Below are 18,190 nucleotides of genomic sequence, written 5' to 3' on the forward strand. Positions count from 1 at the left end.
AATATCTTTATGCGGCCTCTCAGTGTGAAATTTATTTTGATCTAGTGAAGACTGTTAAAAAATAGATATTAGCGAGAATAATAGTACAGCAAGTCAGGTGCTCACCTTGCACGCAGGTGACCTGGGTTCACTCCCTAGCACCATATATGGTCGCCTGAGCACGATCAGGAGTGTTCTATGACTCAGAGGCAGGAATAAGCCCTTAGTACCAACGGGTGTCTCCCCCTCTCCCCCTCCCGCTCACACAAACACACAAAAGAAAACAGTTATCTTAGCAATCCATTTTTATGGTAGATTTTGAAATAATTAGAATCTTCGAACGAGAGAGATCTCAACAGACCAGAGCTCATATTTTGCCTGCTGGAGCCCCAGGTTCAATTCACACAGCACCACAGCAGCACCATCACTTGGTCCCCTTAGCACCTCCAGGAACATCCACCAAGTAGGGAGCCACACATGGCTGGACATGTCCCCAAACAAAAGTAAAATCTGCTTTACTTACGGGTCCTCTCATTTTAAAAAATGTTTCCTATAATTTTACTTCAGGATGGCACCCTGAAGATTCCTTTGATATCTTTTCCTTCCATCCCCATTATGTGTATGGCTATTTATAAATGAGCCATAATACAGACCTTAGTTTCTTCATAGCTGAGGAATGTCTAGTGGTTAGAGAGCTCTAACCCACCACTTTGCCTGCCTGACCGAATAGTTTAGAGCAAGCACCCCAATAGTTTTTCTTACCATCATTTCATTATCAGCTAAGAAACTGCTCTTATTCCTGATGTATTTCAAGGCATTGACAGAAAATTTGCCTCTATGTCTATTTCTAGGGATTTTTTTGAAAATGGGGAAGCACTTTAAGATAAATTATATCACTTAATTATTGAATTTATTTATACATCTAAAGAGAGTTTAAGCTTTCTTGCCCTACTAGAAGCAGAAATATTATATATATTGCAATATATTATTATATATTATGCATGTATGTATGTATGATGTTGAACAGCTAGCTACAGGGTGTGTCTTAGCTCAGTTTGATCTTCCTGCCCTGGGACATTTCCCCAGAAGCAACAATTTACTTTTCTGAGAAACATAACTTTCCCAGAGTTATACCATGTTTGTGATTGAGACTTAATCACTGGCAGTCTACTTTTTTTTTGCAATGAGAAGGGTTACAACTTTGCCTGATGCAGTAAGTTGTATGATATTTGAATTTGCTGGTGCCAAACGTCATTAGAATCACTTTTCCAGTAACAGATCTTTGATGATAACTGAAATCCAGACTCCTGAGATAGAATGAATTCTTAGAAATGAGCAATTTTGGTATTGTTCTCTGTGCAATGAGTTTGAATAAGTCCTAGCAAATCTCTCCCTGGGTACCAACCCTTAGAGTTCATTTTTCTCTAGCAAGTCATTATTTTCTTCTATTTTAAGTGATGCCCCTGCAGCACATGAAATGTTATGTTATTATTTCTGTATTCTATTACTTCTGCTTTACTATTATTTCTTAACTATTTGTGAGAGAACTGAATAGTTCGTTTGAAAAGGTACTTTTATTTGCCTTTAGTGAAAAGTTAACTTGGCATATAAATCATTCTTTTTTCATACTAAAAGAAAATTTTTAAATACAGGATATTATTTGATATAGCAAATAGCTATAGCATTAATAATTAAGAAATCCATTTGAAATATTTAAAATCTCCCTAAATGGTAGCAGTTTTTACCAGACAACTTTGAGTATTTCCTGTATAATGGTGCAATTGGGACTAAACCAAGCAAGAATTCTCAGCTCGTTGATAAAAGACAGACATCAAGTGGCCTCCAAAGGATAGACGCTCCAAAATGCGCGATTCTAGTACTGACTTTTGTTCCAAAATGTGACTTTTCCATTGTGGTTTTGATTATTTTCACTGTCCTTCAGGACTTCCTAAAATATGCCTTTACATCTGATCATTCTTTCCTTCAGCCTGAGGGATTTTTTTTAACATATTCAGAGAGTGAAAATCATTGGTGACAAATTCTTACTTTCATATTTGTCTGAAATGATGTTTATCTCATCTTCATTCTTGAAGGAATTTTTCTCTTAACATACAACTCTGAATAAACAGATGTTTGTATTTCTTCTTACACTTTAAAGATATTGTTCCCCTGACTCCTGGCCTTTATTATATCTAAAAGAAGACAAAGCATTCAAATTTTTGTTCCCTGACTATAATGTGTTTGGTTTTTTTTGGCTGCTTTTAAGAATTTATTTTTCCTTAACCTTTATTGAAATATACTTGACATGCATGTATATGTATAGATTTAAAGTGTGTAGTAATTTAGATTATATGTATTATGAAATAATTACCACAGTAATATTATTTTTTGTAAGTTGCAGACTTACAAACTTTCATGATTATGTTTCAGTCATGCAATGATCGAGCACCCATCCCTCCACCAGTGCCCATTCTCCACCACCAATGTCCCCAGTATGCCTCCCGCCACCCCCTCACAGTAAGATTATTAAAGAGTTAAATGGTTTCTTTTTATGCCTAGTTTTCAGCATTTGAACAGTGGTGTTTTTCACACACATTATGTTTGGAATTTATTGAGCTCTTTGAATATTTACCAAATTTGGAAAATATTCAGCCATTTTTTTCTTCAAGTATTTTGTTTTGTTTTGATTTGATTTGTGGTTCACAGCAGTGATGCTTATCATTGAGTATTTTGAATCACTCTGTGGATCTTGCTCGTGGTTCTCTCTATTGTGATTGGATATATTTCCATTTTTATCTCCTTTAGTTGTCATCTCTAGTCTACTATTAGGCTTATCCAATTACTCTTATTTAGACAGTATAATTTTCAGTTTGATCATTTCTATTTATTTTTAAGTATATTTCTTTGCTGACATCTCCAATTTTTCACTCATTATGAGAATATTAAGAAAGTTGTAAAAAAAACTACTTGAACTCCTTATCTGGTGATTGCCACATCTGATTAAAGTTTTGGGCTCTTTTGACTATCTTTTCTTTTGAAAATGGGTTATTTCATCCTAATTGTTCATATTTCAAGTAATTTGGAACCTTACTAACATCCTGTCATTATGTTACTTTTGAGTGAGGGGTTGGAGCTACACCAGCTGGTACTCTGGGTACTTCTGGCTCTGTGGTGGTGCTCAAGGTACTTCTGGCTCTGTGCTCCAGGGTCAGTCCTGGTGGTGCAGGAGACACACATGGCACCACATGTCTAAGCAGGGTGTAAGACAAACACGTTAACCCCTGCTTTAGCTCCCTGGCCATGCTTTTGTAAACTTTGGATTCTATTCCAAACTTCCAATGAATTCTGGCTATATTCTCTTAGTTTAGTGGTGAATTTACTCATTGTATTCAAGCTAAAAATCATGTCTCTTTTATGGCAACGCAGATCTCATTTCAGTCTGTTTAAGCTTAGTTGTATATTTTAGAGTCTTCCCTGTGTTCTTGTGGTTGAGGGAATTTTGAACATATTTCAAGGCACTTTCTGAGCATGCTGCCAAACCCTGTTTAATCCCTGGCACTACGTATAGTCCCCCTGAGCAATGCCAGGTCACTCCTGCGCCCAGAGCTAGGAATAGCTCCTGAGCATCCCAAGTGTGGCCCAGAAAACAAGAAAGATACAAAACTGAGAAATTTGTACAGATCTTATACTTAGAACTTGGATGTGGCTCTTCACCTTTACCCACCCTGTCTCTTTATCTCTCTCCTCCCCTTTCTTTGCTACCCTACTCACTTTCAGTAACTTTTGTTTGCCCTGAGTTCTCTCCATGATTTCTTTGAGAAATAATGATTGTAGATTTTCTATTAAAATTTTTATTTCCCCTCTGAAGTGCTGTGTTCTTCTCTCAGACTAAAAATAAAAGAGTAAAAATCTGGGGAACCTGCACCACTCTTCAGAATATGCTTTCTCTTCTTCATTCTCTGGTGCCATGTAGGCATTGTAAGTTTGGTTTCGTGTTTTGTTTAGAGAATGTAGTTATTATCCGTAGCAGTGGCCATGTAATAGATGCTCACTCCGGACATTAATTTTTGCTATGGTTTCTAAACCTGTAAAAGTTCATTTGAGATCTGCTGTGTAAGAGGTAAGAGGAAAAGCAGCAAAATCAAAGGATTTAACACGAGGCCATGAAAATAACAGAACATTTGAAAGAAAGTCCAGAAATACACATTAATAAGATAGGAAATATTTTATTTTCCTGAAAATAAAAAATAAAACTTTTCAGATACTGAAAATCATACTTTGTGACTCTAACTCAGAGATTCAATTAAAAAAATTAAGAATCATTAACTGATAGGGCTCTGCATATGGAAAGGCAAGCATATATAATCCAGAATGTATAATGGTTGCTTTATCTGTTGAGATTGTTTCAACTTCAAAATGTCCTTATCAGCGTAAGTCTTAAGAGTACTCTGGAGTTTCTAATGTGTCAGAAAATTTGCTTTCACTTTTTCTCAATTCTGTTCATCTCCTCTAAGTTTTCAAGTCTTTCCCTCTATAACAGTGTATCTTTTAACCTTAGGAAATTCGCAACATTCATAATGATGAATTAATGGGAATCAGAAGAGAAGAAGAAATGGAAATGTCTGATGATGAAATAGAAGAAACAACGGAAGCCAAAGAAGCTGAAGAACCAGGTAAAGATGTTCCTCCTTTATTTTCAACTAAGTTCTACTGTCTGGAATGATATCTTGTACTTAAACTTTAATTTACGCACCAGGGTTTACAAATCTGTTACTGGTTAGGTTTCATACATAAACATGCCAGTACTTTCCACCAAATATCCAATTCCCTCCATCATTGTGCCAGATTCCTCCCACCCTATTACCCTACTGTGGTAAGATTCCTACTGAAGACCAATCCTCAGTTTCTGTTGCCTTTGAGCATCTGTTATTTCCCTATTATGGTTCTTCATATCCAGCATCTGAGAATGATCATTCTGTGTCTGCTACTCTCTTTCTGACTGACTTCAGTATGATATTCTCTAGATCCATCCACAGAGCAGCAAATTGTACTATTTCATCTTTTTTTAAAGTCAAGTAGTATTTTATTGTGAGTATATACCATAATTTGTTTATCAAGTCATCTGTAGTTGAACATTTCAGTTGTTTTCATATTTGGGATAATGGGAATAGTGCTGCAGTGCACATAGGAGTGCAAATGTCTTTCTGAATGGAGTTTGGGGGCCCTTGGAATAAATGCAATGAAGTAGAAGATAGGTAACAAGGAGCTCAATTTCTAGTTTTTTGACAAGTGTCCAAATTGTTTTCCAAAAATGATGGGCCAGTTAATATTCCCACCAGCAGTGACTGAGGTTCTTTTTACCCCACATTCATGCAAATACTAGCTGTTCTTTGTTCCTAATCTTTGTGATGTGTGCCAGTCTCACTGGTGCGAGATGTTATCTCACTTCTGTTTTGATTTTCATTTCTCTGATGCTAAAGTGATACATGGCATTTTTAAAGTTTACTTTATTAAAGCACCATGCTTTACAAAAGTTACTTATAGTTAAATTTCAGGCACTTTTAATAGTGGACATCTATCTTCTTTGAGGAAATTTCTCTTTTCCTTATTTTAATGGGGCTTTTTTATGTTGTAAAATTATATCCCTGTTTTATGTATCTTGGATATCAACACTTTTTCAATGAGTGGCAAATATTCTTTCCCAGTCTTGGGATATAATTTGATTCTGGTTATTGTATCTTGTGAGGTGCAGAAACTTCTTAGTTTGATGTAGTCCCATTTATTTATCTTTGCTTTCATTTGCTTGGCCAGTGACATTGAATCATTGAAGATGGCTCTACCTTCAATATTATGAAGTGTTCTACCTATGTTTTCCTCAATATAATCTATGGATTCAGGTCTGATATTGAGATCTTAAATCTATTTTGATTTGATTTTTGTGCATGGTGTTAGAAGGGGCTATTAATTTGGTTATTGCATGTGACTGACCAGTTTTGCCTACACTACTGCCGAAGAGACTCTCCTTACTCCATTTCATGCTCATTGTTCCTTTATCAAAAATTAACTCTCCATATAACTGGAGTTATATTCTCAGTTCCATTGCATTAGTCTGAAAGTCTGTTCTTTTTTAACATTTTTTTATTGAATCAACATGAGATACAGTTACAAAGCTGTATCATGTTTCTGTTTCAGTTATACAATGATACCCATTTCTCCACCAGTACACATTTTCCACCACCAATGTCCCCAATATTCCCCCACCTCAGTCCTCCCCCTGCCTCTATGGCAGACAATTTCCCCATACTCTCTCTCTACTTTTGGGCATTATGGTTTTCAATGTAGATACTGAGAGGATAACACGTTTGGTCGTTTATCTACTTTCAGCACACATCTCCCATCCCGAACAATCCTCCAACCATATTGACTTGGTGATCCCTTTTCAATTCCAGCTGCCTTCTCCCCAAGCTCGTGAGGCAGGCTTCCAACCATGGAGCAATATTCCTGGCCCTGTCTCTACTGTCCTTGGGTGTTAGTCTCATATTATGATATTTTATATTCCACAAATGAGAGCAGTCAATCTATGTCTGTCCCTCTTTTTCTGTTTCATTTCACTTAGCATGAAACTCTCCATGATCATCCACATATAAGCAAATTTCATGACTTCATCTTTCCTAATAGCTACATAGTATTCCATTGTGTAGATGTACTAAGGTTTCTTTAACCAGTCGTCTATTCATGGGCACTTGTGCTGTTTCCAGATTCTGGATACTGTGAACAGTGCTACAATGAACATACAAGTGTAGATTTCATTTCTACAGAAATGTCATATCTCTGTTTTTTTGCACCCTCGGGATATAGTCTCAGAAGTGCTATTGTGGGGTCATATGGAAACTCAACTTCTAGTTTTTGAAGGAATACCCATATTGTTTTCCAAAAAGGCTGGACCAGTTGACATTCCCACCAACAATGAAAGAGAGTCCCTTTCTCCCCACATTCCCGCAAACACCATTTGCTTTTGTTCTTTTGGATGTGTGCCAGTTTCTGTGATGTGAGGTAATAGCTCATTGTTGTTTTGATTTGCATCTCCCTGATAATTAGCAATGTAGATCATTTTTTCATGTGTCTTTTAGCCATTTATATTTCTTTTTTGAAGAAGTTTCTTTTCATTTCTTTTCGCCATTTTTGATGGAGTTGGAGGTCTTTTTCTTGTACAATTCTACTAGTGTCTTGTATGACCTGGATATTAACCCCTTACCAGATGGATAGTGGGTAAATAGTCTAAATGTCTGTTCTTATTCCAGTACCAAGCTGTTTGGATTACTACAGCTTTATAGTATATTTTGAAGGTGGTGAGAGATAAGACTCCCATATTCATTTTTCCTAGAATTGCTTTGGGTATTCAGGGAGATTTATTGCCCATGTAAACTTTAAGAATGATTTTAAAACACCTTTGCTATGTTTTGATTTTATTTTTATTTTCCCCCTTTATTTAAACACTGTGGTTTACAAAGTTGCTCCTGATGCACTTGTTACATTCATTCAGAATTCCAAAAACAATGCCATTACCAGTGTGACTTTCCCACCACCATTGTCCCCATTGTCCAAGCCTGTGCCCTTAGAGAGAAAAATAATTTATTTTATATGTCTTGGTACAACAGAATGACTAATGGTATTTATCAAAAATACTAGTTTTTAGAGGAATGTCCATATTGTTTTCAGAAAGGCAGGACCAGACAGCATTCCCAACAGCAGTGAATGATGGTTCCCTTTATTCCTGCTTGTACAGCAACGTTGGTTGTTCTTGTTCTTTTTTTCCACTTATTTAAACATCATGGTTTATAAAGTTGTCCATGATGCATTTTTTAATTTTATTGAATAACCATGATATAGTTACAAGATTTCATGTTTGAGTTACAATCACACAATGATCAAACACCCATCCCTCCATGAGTGTACATTCCCCACCACCAATATCCCGGATATACCTCCCCTTCCCCACACCCCCTGCTTCCATGGCAGACAATATTCCCCATACTCTCTATATACTTTTAGGCATTATGGCTTGCAACACATACACTGAAAGATCATCATGTTTGGTCCATTATCTACTTTCGGCACATATCTCCCATTCCGACTGATTCCTCCAGCCATCATTTTCTTAGTGATCCCTTCTCTATTCCATCTGCTTTCTCCCCTCCGCTCATGAAGCAGTCTTCCAGCTATGGGGCAATCCACCTGACCCTTGAATCTACCCTCCTTGGGTGTCAGCCTCAAGTGATGTTATTCTATACTCCACAAATAAGTGCAGTCCTTCTATGTCTGTCCCTCTCTTTCTGTTTCATTTCACTAAGCATGATACTCTTCATGTCTATCCATTTATAAGCAAATTTCATGACTTCATCTCTCCTAACAATTGCATAGTATTCCATTGTGTAGATATGCCAAAGTTTCTTTAACCAGTCATCTGTTCTAGGGCACTTGGTTGTTTCCATATATTGGCTATTGTGGACAGTGCTGCAATGAACATAAAGGTACAGATGTCATTTCTACTGTGCTTTTTTGCATCCTCGGGATATATACCTATAAGTGGTATTGCAGGGTCATATGGAAGCTCAATTTCTAGTTTTTGAAGGACTGTCCATACTGTTTTCCAGAAAGGCTGGACCAGTCGGCATTCCCATCAGCAGTGAAGGAACATCCCTTTTTCCCTACATCCACGACAGCACTGGTTGCTTTTGTTCTTTTGAATGTGTGCCAGTCTCTGTGGTGTGAAATGATATCTTATTGTTGTTTTGATTTGCATCTCCCTGATGACTAGCTATGTGGAGCATTTTTTCATGTATCTTTTGGCCATGTATATTTCTTTTTTGAAGAAGTTTCTGTTCATTTCTTCTCGCCATTTTTTGACGGGGTTGGAGGTTTTTTTCTTGTACAATTCTACTAGTGTCTTCTATATCCTGGATATTAATCCCTTATCAGATGGGTTTTGGGTAAATATTCTTTCGCATTTTGTGGGCTTTTTCTGTATTTTGGTCACTCTTTCTTTTGAAGTGCAGAAGCTTCTTAGTTTGATGCAGTCCCATTTGTTTATGTTTGGTCCCACTTGCATGGTCAGTGCTGTCTCATCCTTAAACATGCTTTCAGCTTCAATGTCATGGAGAATTCTGCCTACATTTTCCTCTATGTACCTTATAGATTTATGTCTGATATTGAGGTCTTTAATCCACTTTGATCTGACTTTTGTGCCTGGCATTAGACAGAAGTAAGAGTTCATTTTTCGCAGGTAGCCATCCAGTTTTCCCAGCATCACTTGTTGAAGAGGCTTTTCTTGTTCCTCTTCACATTTCTTTCTCCTTTGACAAAGATTAAGTGGCCTCCCAAGGCTGAACCAAGAAGACCTCGAATATCTGAACAGAACTCTCCTGGCCCAGATGGATTCACTAGTGAATTCTTCCAAATCTTTTAAGAGGACTTACTCCCAGTTCTCTTTAAGCTTTTCCAGGAAATTGAAGTATATTGAAGTATCAAAACACTTCCAAACAGCTTCTATGAAGCAAATATAACCCTGAAACCAAAAGCAGACAGAGGTACCACAAAGAAAGAGAATTACAGACTGATATCCTTAATGAACACAGACGCAAAGATCCTCAACAAAATATTAGCAAATAGAATCCAACGACTCATCAAAAAGATCATACATCATCATCAAGTAGGATTCATCCCAGGGATGCAAGGATGGTTTAACATTCTCAAATCAATCAACATAATTCATCATATCAATAAAAGAAATAATAAAAACCATATAATAAATGATCATATCAATAGATGCAGAGAAAGTATTTGACAAGATCCAGCACCCATTTATGATGAAAACTCTCAGCAAAATGAGCATTGAAAGAACTTTCCTCTATATCATCAGTCATCTACCACAAGCAGCCGACTGCAAGTATCATTCTCAATGGGGAAAAACTAAAAGCCTTCCCTCTAAGATCGGGCACAGGACAAGGTTGCCCTCTTTCACCACTCCTATTCAATATAGTACTGGAAGTCTTGGCCATAGCAGTTAGACAAGAAAAAGATATCAAGGGCATACAGATAGGAAAGGAAGAGATCAAGCTATCACTATTTGCAGACAATATGATACTATACTTAGAAAACCCTAAAGACTCTACAGAAATGCTCTTATAAACAATAGGTCGATATAGCAAAATGGCAGACTACAAAATCAACACCCAAAAGTCCATGGTTTTCTTATATACAAATAATGAAAGAGAAGTAAGAGACATTAAAAGAACAATCATGTTCACAATAGTACCTCAGAAAATCAAGTACCTTGGAATCAGCTAAACCAAAGAGGTGAAGGACCTATACAAGGAAAATTATAAAATTCTACTTCAAGAAATAAATGAGGATACTAGGAAATGGAGACACATCCCCTGCTCCTGCATAGGGAGAATTAGCATGATCAAAATGAGAATACTGCCCAAAGCACTATATAAATTTTAATGCGGTCCCTATCAGTATACCCATGACATTTTTCAAAGAAATAGACAAAACACTCCTGAAATTCATATGGAACAATAAACCCCTACGAATAGCTAAAGCAATCCTTGGGAAAAAGAAGATGGGTGGCCATCACCTTCCCCAGCTTCAAACTCTACTACAAAGCAGTAGTAATTAAAACATCATGGTATTGGGCTAGAAAAAGACCTGCAGAACAATGGAACAGAGTTGAATATCCTTTCACAGACCCCCAACTATATGGCCACTTAATCTTTGACAAAGGAGCAAGAAATGTGAAGTGGAGGGGCCGGAGCGATAGCTTAGCGGGTAGGGCATTTGCCTTGCATGCGGCCGACCTGGGTTCAATCCCCGGCATCCCATATGGTCCCCCAAGCACTGCCAGTAGTAATTCCTGAGTGCAAAGCCAGGAGTAATCCCTGAGCATCGCTGGGTGTGACCCAAATAGCAAAAAAAAAAAAGAAAGAAAGAAATGTGAAGTGGAACAAGGAAAGCCTCTTTTATAGAGTCTTTAGGATTTCCTAAGTTTGGTACCTTGACCTCTGCATATAGTGAGTTTGCCTTCTCTTCTGAACTGTATGCCCTTAATATTTGCTTCTTGCATTTTTTGCCAGGCCAAGGATTTTCAATATTGTTTTGAGTATCAATGGTGAGAGTGGGCAATATTGTGTTTGAATGTATTGTGCAAGAACGTTCAGTTTTTCATCACCGAGCACAATGTTTGCTGTGGGCCTGTGGTAAATGGCTTCATGTTGAAGAAAGTTCCTTAATCCCCTATTTATTGAGCATTTTGATCATGAATGGGTGTTGTATCTTGTCAACTTCTTTCTCTACACTTATTGATATGATCATATGATTTTTATTTTTTCTTGTATTGATATGATATGTTATGTTCATTGACTTGCATTATTAAATCATCCTTGTATCTCTGGGATGAAAGGGTGTATGATCTTTTCCAGCTGTTTTTGGATTCTGTTTAGTAATATTTTGTTGAGGATCTTTGCATATATGTCCATCAGAGATATACATCTGAAGTTCTTTTTTTTGGGGGGTGGGGTTGTGTCTCTGTCTGCTTTTGATATCAGGGTCATGTTTGCCTCATAGAAATTGTTTGGAAAGATTCCTGTTTTTCAACTTTCAGAAAGAACCTGGAAAGGATTGGGAGAAATTTTTTTAAAGATTTGGAATAGCTCACTAGTGAACACGTTTGTACCTGGGGTTTTGTTTTAAGGAAAAGTTTTGATTACCATTTCATTTTCCTTAATAGTAATTGGCCTGTACAGATGCTCTGTTTCTTCTGTATTCAACCTTCCAAGGTTATGGGAATCCAGAAATCTGTTCATTTGTTCAAGGTTCACCAGTTTTGTGGCATAAAGATTTTTTGAGTAATCCCTGCTGATCCTGTGATATTGTTGGGATGTCTCTTATATTGCACTCATTTCTGTTAAGTTTTGTTAGGATTTTCTCTCATTCTTTCTTTGTGACACTTGTTAATGGTTTGTTAATCTTGTTTACTCTTTCAAAGAACCAGCTCGTTATTTCATTTATCTTTTGTATTGATTTTTTTCAGATTCTATGTCATTGATTTCTGCCCTAATTTTTATTATTCCCTTCCTTCTGCTTGCTTTAGGTTCCTTTTGTTGATCTTTTACTGTCTGCTTAAACTGTGTAACATGCGTGTTTTCTTGATTCCCAGTGAACATTTGCATTGCTATAAACTTTTAACACCATTTTTCTATGTCCCATAGGTTCTGATGCCTCATATATTTATTATTGTTTGTTTTAAGGAATCTTTTAATTCCCTCTTTGATTTCTTCTTTGGCCCACTGATTATCCAATAATGAGTTGTTTAATTTCTAAGCATTTGTAATTTTTCCTCATTTATTTATTAACTTCTATCTTCAGTGCATCATGGTCTGAGATGATAGTTGATAAAATTGCTTTCTTCTTGACTTTAAGGAGCTATGTTTTGTGACTCATTATATATCTATCCTGAATGTCCATGTATACTAGAAAAGAATGTATATTTGACATTTGAGGTATGCAGTTCCTGATAAATATTGGCTATGCACATTTCTTCCTTCAAAGCCAGTGTTTCCTTGTTGAGTTTTAGTTTAGTTGGTCTATCCAGGGGTTATTAATCAGTGTTGAAGTACCCAAGTACTAATGTGATTCTGTCAGTATCTTTCTTCAAGTCTCTTAGCAGTTGTTTTAAGTATTTTGATAGTCCATCCTTAGATGCATAAATATTTAAAGAATGCAATTTCTTCATAGTGTATATGTCATTTAATCATTATGAAATGACCATCTCTGTTCCTTACAAAAAAGTTTTAACTTGAAGTCTGTATTATCTGAAAATAAATATGGTCATGCCATCCTTTTGAAGGGAATTGATTTTTTGAAGTATTTTGTTTCCCAGGCTTTGACACTGACCTTGTATTTGCCATAACTGTTCAAATGTGTCTCTTTAGGCAGCAGAAAGTTGGGTTCAGTATTCTGACCCATAATGTCACTCTGTATCTCGTGATTGGTTTGTTTAAGCCATTGACAGTGAATGAGATTATCAAAATAAAGGGAGTTTTGCCATCATTCTATAGAAGTTATATATGTTCATGATATCTGTCTGGTCTTAAAAGGAGTCCTTCCAGTTCTTCTTGAAAGACTGGTTACACAATATGGACGATTCTCAAAAAATTAGATATTGAGCTCCCATTTGACCCAGCAATACCACTGCTGGGAATATATCCCAGAGAAGCAAAAAAGTATAGTCGAAATGACATCTGCACCTATATGTTCATTGCAGCACTATTTGCAATAGCCAGAATCTGGAAAAAGCCCGAGTGCCCTAGAACAGATGACTGGTTGAAGAAATTCTGGTACATCTATACGATGGAATACTATGCAGCTGTTAGAAAAAAGGAGGTCATGAATTTTGCATATAAGTTTATCGGCATGGAAAGTATCATGCTAAGTGAAATGAGTCAGAAAGAGAAAGACAGACATAGAAAGATTGTACTCATCTGTGGAATATAGAATAACAGAGTAGGAGACTAACACCCAAGATTAGAAGAATAGTAGAAATAAGTACCAGGAGGTTGACTCCATGGCTTGGAAGCTGGCCTCACATTCTGGGGAGAGGGCAACTCAGAGAAGGGATCATCAAGTATAATGCAGTCGGAGGCCATGCAGGGGAAGGATGATGCGGGCTGAATGAGGGCTAGAGACTGAACACAGTGGCCACTCAACACCTCTATTGCGAACCACAACACCTAATTAGAGAGAGAGAACAAAAGGAAATGCCCTGCCACAGTGGCAGGGTGGGGTGGGGGGAGATGGGATTGGGGAGGGTAGGAGGGATGCTGGGTTTACTGGTGGTGGAGAATGGGCACTAGTGAAGGGACGGGTTCTCGAACTTTGTATGAGGGAAACATGAGCACAAAAATGTATAAATCTGTAACTGTACCCTCATGGTGATTCACTAATTAAAAATAAATAAATTTTAAAAAGAAAGCTGTGAAGTTCATGAGCTTTTGTTTATCAATAAAACTCTATCATTTTTTTAAATATCAATGATAGCCTGGCTAAGTGGAGTAATCTTGGTGTTCATTTCACAGTTTTTTCTATACTCCATCATTTTTTCTCACTTGATAAGACTGCTGTGAATCTTAAGGAAGCTCCTTTGTATCTAATTTCTTTCTTTGATCTTGCTGCTTTCATTATTCTCTATTTATGGCTTTCATCATTCTTATTATGATGTTCCCTGGAGTATTTTTATTTGGGTCTCTTTAAGTTGAGACCCTTTGAGCTTCTTGAATAAAGACAATATTATACACACTGACTGAATGTAAACCCTGGGACTACAGAAAAATTTTGTGGCCTTCTTTTTATCTCATTTTCATCGCAGTGCCTAATTAAAGTTTTCTTAGAAATGTTAGGCATTGAAACAGAGTTTTTCTGCATTTTTTATATTTATTAATAATATTTTCTCGGGGAAGGAGAGATAGCACAGAGGTTAAAATATATGCCTTGCATGCGGCCAACCCTATTTTGATCCCTAGCCCCACATGGCCCTTCAAGCATTGCTGAGTGCAGTTCTGGAAAACCCTGAGCACCGCTTGAGTGACACCAGTAATTCTCAGCACTTCAGGGCTGGAGCAAAACTGCTTCTCAAGCCCTAGAATTGAACCCCTAACCCCATTGGCTGAGCATGGCTTTGAAGGGCCCTGAGTCTCCTTAGCACGGGTTGGGAGACTCACATAATAGTTATAATAATATTGATAAAATAACAATATAATAATAATTTATAATAATAATAAAGAGCAGTAATGTAGTGAGTAAGCACTTGCTTTGCATGCAGGCAACCTTTTTATTTTATTTTATTTTATTTTATTTGCTTTTTGGGTCATACCCGGTGATGCTCAGAGGTTACTCCTGACTCTGCACTCAGGAATTACTCCTAGTGGTGCTCGGGGGACCATATGGGATGCTGGGAATCAAACCCAAGTCGGTCCCGTGCAAGACAAACGCCCTCCCCGCTGTGCTGTTGCCCCAACCCAGCATGTAGCCAACCTTGGTTTGATCCCCAGGATCCCATATTGTTCCCCAGGCACAGCAGAATCTAATCCCTGAGCATAGAACCAGGAGTAAAACCTAAGCACCACAGGGTGTAGCCCAAAAACATACTACTATTAATGAGAAAAATTATGCATAAATAGGTAATAAGCCAAACATTTTGGGAAAATAGAGCCTTAACCTTTCTTATACATTACTTAAAAAAAGCATATGTATTTAATATTCAAATGTGGGAAAATTGAATTGAAAAGAAATTCCGGAAAATATGAGTTGGTTATAAAATTTGGGGTGAGGCATCCAGAAATAGAACTCCTCTAAAAAGTATAAATTGATCTGCACAAAAATTAAATGTTTTTTTAAAAGCTACGGCATTGAAAGAGAATCTATAAAGTCAGGAAAAAATATCACAATATATGACAGTCTCTCTGCCTTCTGTTATAGTTACTTGGGGATTTATGGGAATCCAAACAGGAAACTTGAAACATTTGTCTAGGTAAAGGCTTTTTTAAAAATTTTAATTTAAGAGGATAGAGCAATAATACAGCGAGTAGGACATTTGCCTTGCATACTCCAACCTGAGTTTGATCCCTGGCACCCTATATGGTCTCCCAAGTGCTCCAGAAGTGATTCTTGAGTACAGAGCCAAGAGTAAATCCTGAGCAGTCCTGAATGTGGCCCCAAAATCAAAATAATAAATCAATTCAGTGTTAAAAATTTATTTTATTTTAGGCACAATGGTTTTCAATACTATTAATGGTAGGGTTTCATGCATGAGATTCCAGCACCACACCCTCTACCAGAGTGTTCACTTCCTCACATCACTGTGCTAGTATTCACCTTTCTATTTATCTTCCTTCTTTGGTAAGCTTCCTACTAAAGACCAGTTCTCAGTTTTGGTTGCCCTTAGGCATTTGTTATTCTCCTACTATTTTTCTTTAAATCTCACATATGAAAGCAATGGTTTTGTCACTCAGAATGAAACTCCAGATGCACTGATGTAGCAGCAAATCACATGACTTTTCATTTTTCCTTAAAGCCAAATAGTATCCCATTGTGTATATGTACCATAGTTTCTTTATCTAGTCATCTGCTCTTAGACACTTGGCTGCTTCCAGATCTTAGCTATTGTGGATAGTGCTACAATGAACGAAGGAGTGCAAATATCTTTCTGAATTGCGTCTTTGGGCCTTTGACTAGATGCCAAACAGTGAAATTGCTGGATTATATGGAAGCTCAAGTCCTAGAAGTTTTAAAGTTTGTTCTTACCCAGAATAGTTTGAACTCACTATAAGAAGGAGGCTACTGTGTGTATTACTATGGAATTCATAAATCAAATTAGTTTAATAGTATGTGAATACACCACCCTTTAGTTTCATGTTAAACATCATGTAGGGGGAATTTTTGTGGGCAAGTTAAAATATCAGCCAAAGGGTTTGTATTTTCAGGTAAATTATTCCAAACAGTCCTTAGAATTAGGAAGGTTAGAGGTCATAAAGTAGAGAAGGTAAAGCACTGAACATAATACCTAATATCTAGTACCATCTCTCTCCCTGACATAGGGATGTATTTTTCACTGAACCACAACTTACACACTTCTAGGAAGTAAATTAATAGAGGTATTTTGTTTTAGTTAAATGAGTTCACTCATTTACATAATAACTGCTTTACACCAATCACTGTCCTAGACATTGGAGATAAGGTAGTATGCTGTCTCTCATGTGTGTGTGTGTGTGTGTGTGTGTGTTTGTGTGTGTGTGTGTGTACTATATATGAGAGACAGAGAAGCAGAACAGATCGATTATAATGCAGATTGGAATTTCTTGTCTCCAATGCTTGCGGAATGAAGCCAACAACTGGATAGCCACTTCAGTGGCCCTAGAAACTTTACTATGACAGAAACTCTTAAGGAAAGAAAACTACCAATTCAGACTTTTGTCTGCTGTTACATCTGAATTTCCTCTACTTTTGCCATATGTTAGACTCTTGAACATAAACTGACATCAATATAGATGGCAAGCAACTGCAAACAAATGTTTGAGTGCATAAGAAAAAAACAAGCAAGAGTCTAATAATTGAGATATCCAACTTCAGTTATGCCTAGCTAGGATATTTAATAGCTGATTAATCTCTGTATAAGATCTCCTCTGCCTCAGTATCTAAAGTACTCTATAATGTCTTAATACACCCTCAGCCTAAAATGAATGCAACCATAAGTTTTAGCATCCACTTGACAAATTGCTGAGTTTGAGGAGTTATTTATAGGAGGAGAGAGGGGGTATGAGAGATTCAGATTGAATGCACTTACTAGGGTTATATAATTGCATTTTGCTTCTGTATCTCTTTGAGTTAAAAGCTGTATTGGCTACTGCACAGAATCTTATTCGTTTAGAGACTGGAAAGTCCCTGACAGATCATCTTATAGCTATTTTCTTTCCTGTTCCACATGCCAGGATGCTGCTTTGTCAAATAAAGCTATCTACAATAGACTTAATGGAGCTTACCAAATAGCTTTTCTCCCAGAAGGTTTCAATTCATTTTAATTCAAGGACTTTTGTGCATTTTTCTTCCCCTCGATCTGATCGTATCTAATTTTGTTATCTCATTTCTGTAGAACTCGGCTGCAGAAATCCTGCTCAGTGTGAACTAGTGAGCAGGTACTCCATTTTTATCGAAATCAGATACATGTTTTAGTTATCACTTGATTCCAATTAAAAGCTTTAGCAACTAGGCCTTAGAGTTGGTTTTTCTCTCCATGCCACCAAACTTAAATTTCAAAAAACCATAGCACATTTCTGGTTGAAATTTACTTCCCAGAGAAAGTAAGAGTTAAAATCAGTTTAGCAGTTTTAGTTACCTTTTCTTGAAGTGCCACAAGATGTCTATTCTTCAAAAGCCTCTATACCAGCAGTACTAGAAGTACACTTGCCATGGACAAAAGGACTTCTCTGCTCAAAGCACCATGTTGAAGAGGGAGAATCACATCAGTACATATTGTGATAGTGGTAAACTATTTCACTATATAAGTTATGATGGAAAGAAAACATACCCACGTTTATTTATATACACATAGATATTTCATTTCAGCACCCATCTTCTTCCTTCGTTACTTAGATTGTGG

At 36.9% G+C, this 18,190-nt stretch overlaps 1 protein-coding gene across 1 annotated transcript in view; it reads left to right on the forward strand.

Annotated features, from left to right (window-relative positions):
• Positions 1 to 18,190, forward strand: part of ENOX2 (ecto-NOX disulfide-thiol exchanger 2) — a 380,924-nt gene that overhangs the window by 311,924 nt on the left and 50,810 nt on the right. The window contains 1 exon segment of the mRNA XM_055122744.1: positions 4,538 to 4,652. Within this exon segment, the coding sequence (XP_054978719.1) occupies positions 4,538 to 4,652 (115 nt within the window).

Source organism: Sorex araneus, chromosome X (genome assembly GCF_027595985.1).
Source record: "Sorex araneus isolate mSorAra2 chromosome X, mSorAra2.pri, whole genome shotgun sequence".
Lineage (NCBI taxonomy): Eukaryota > Metazoa > Chordata > Mammalia > Eulipotyphla > Soricidae > Sorex > Sorex araneus.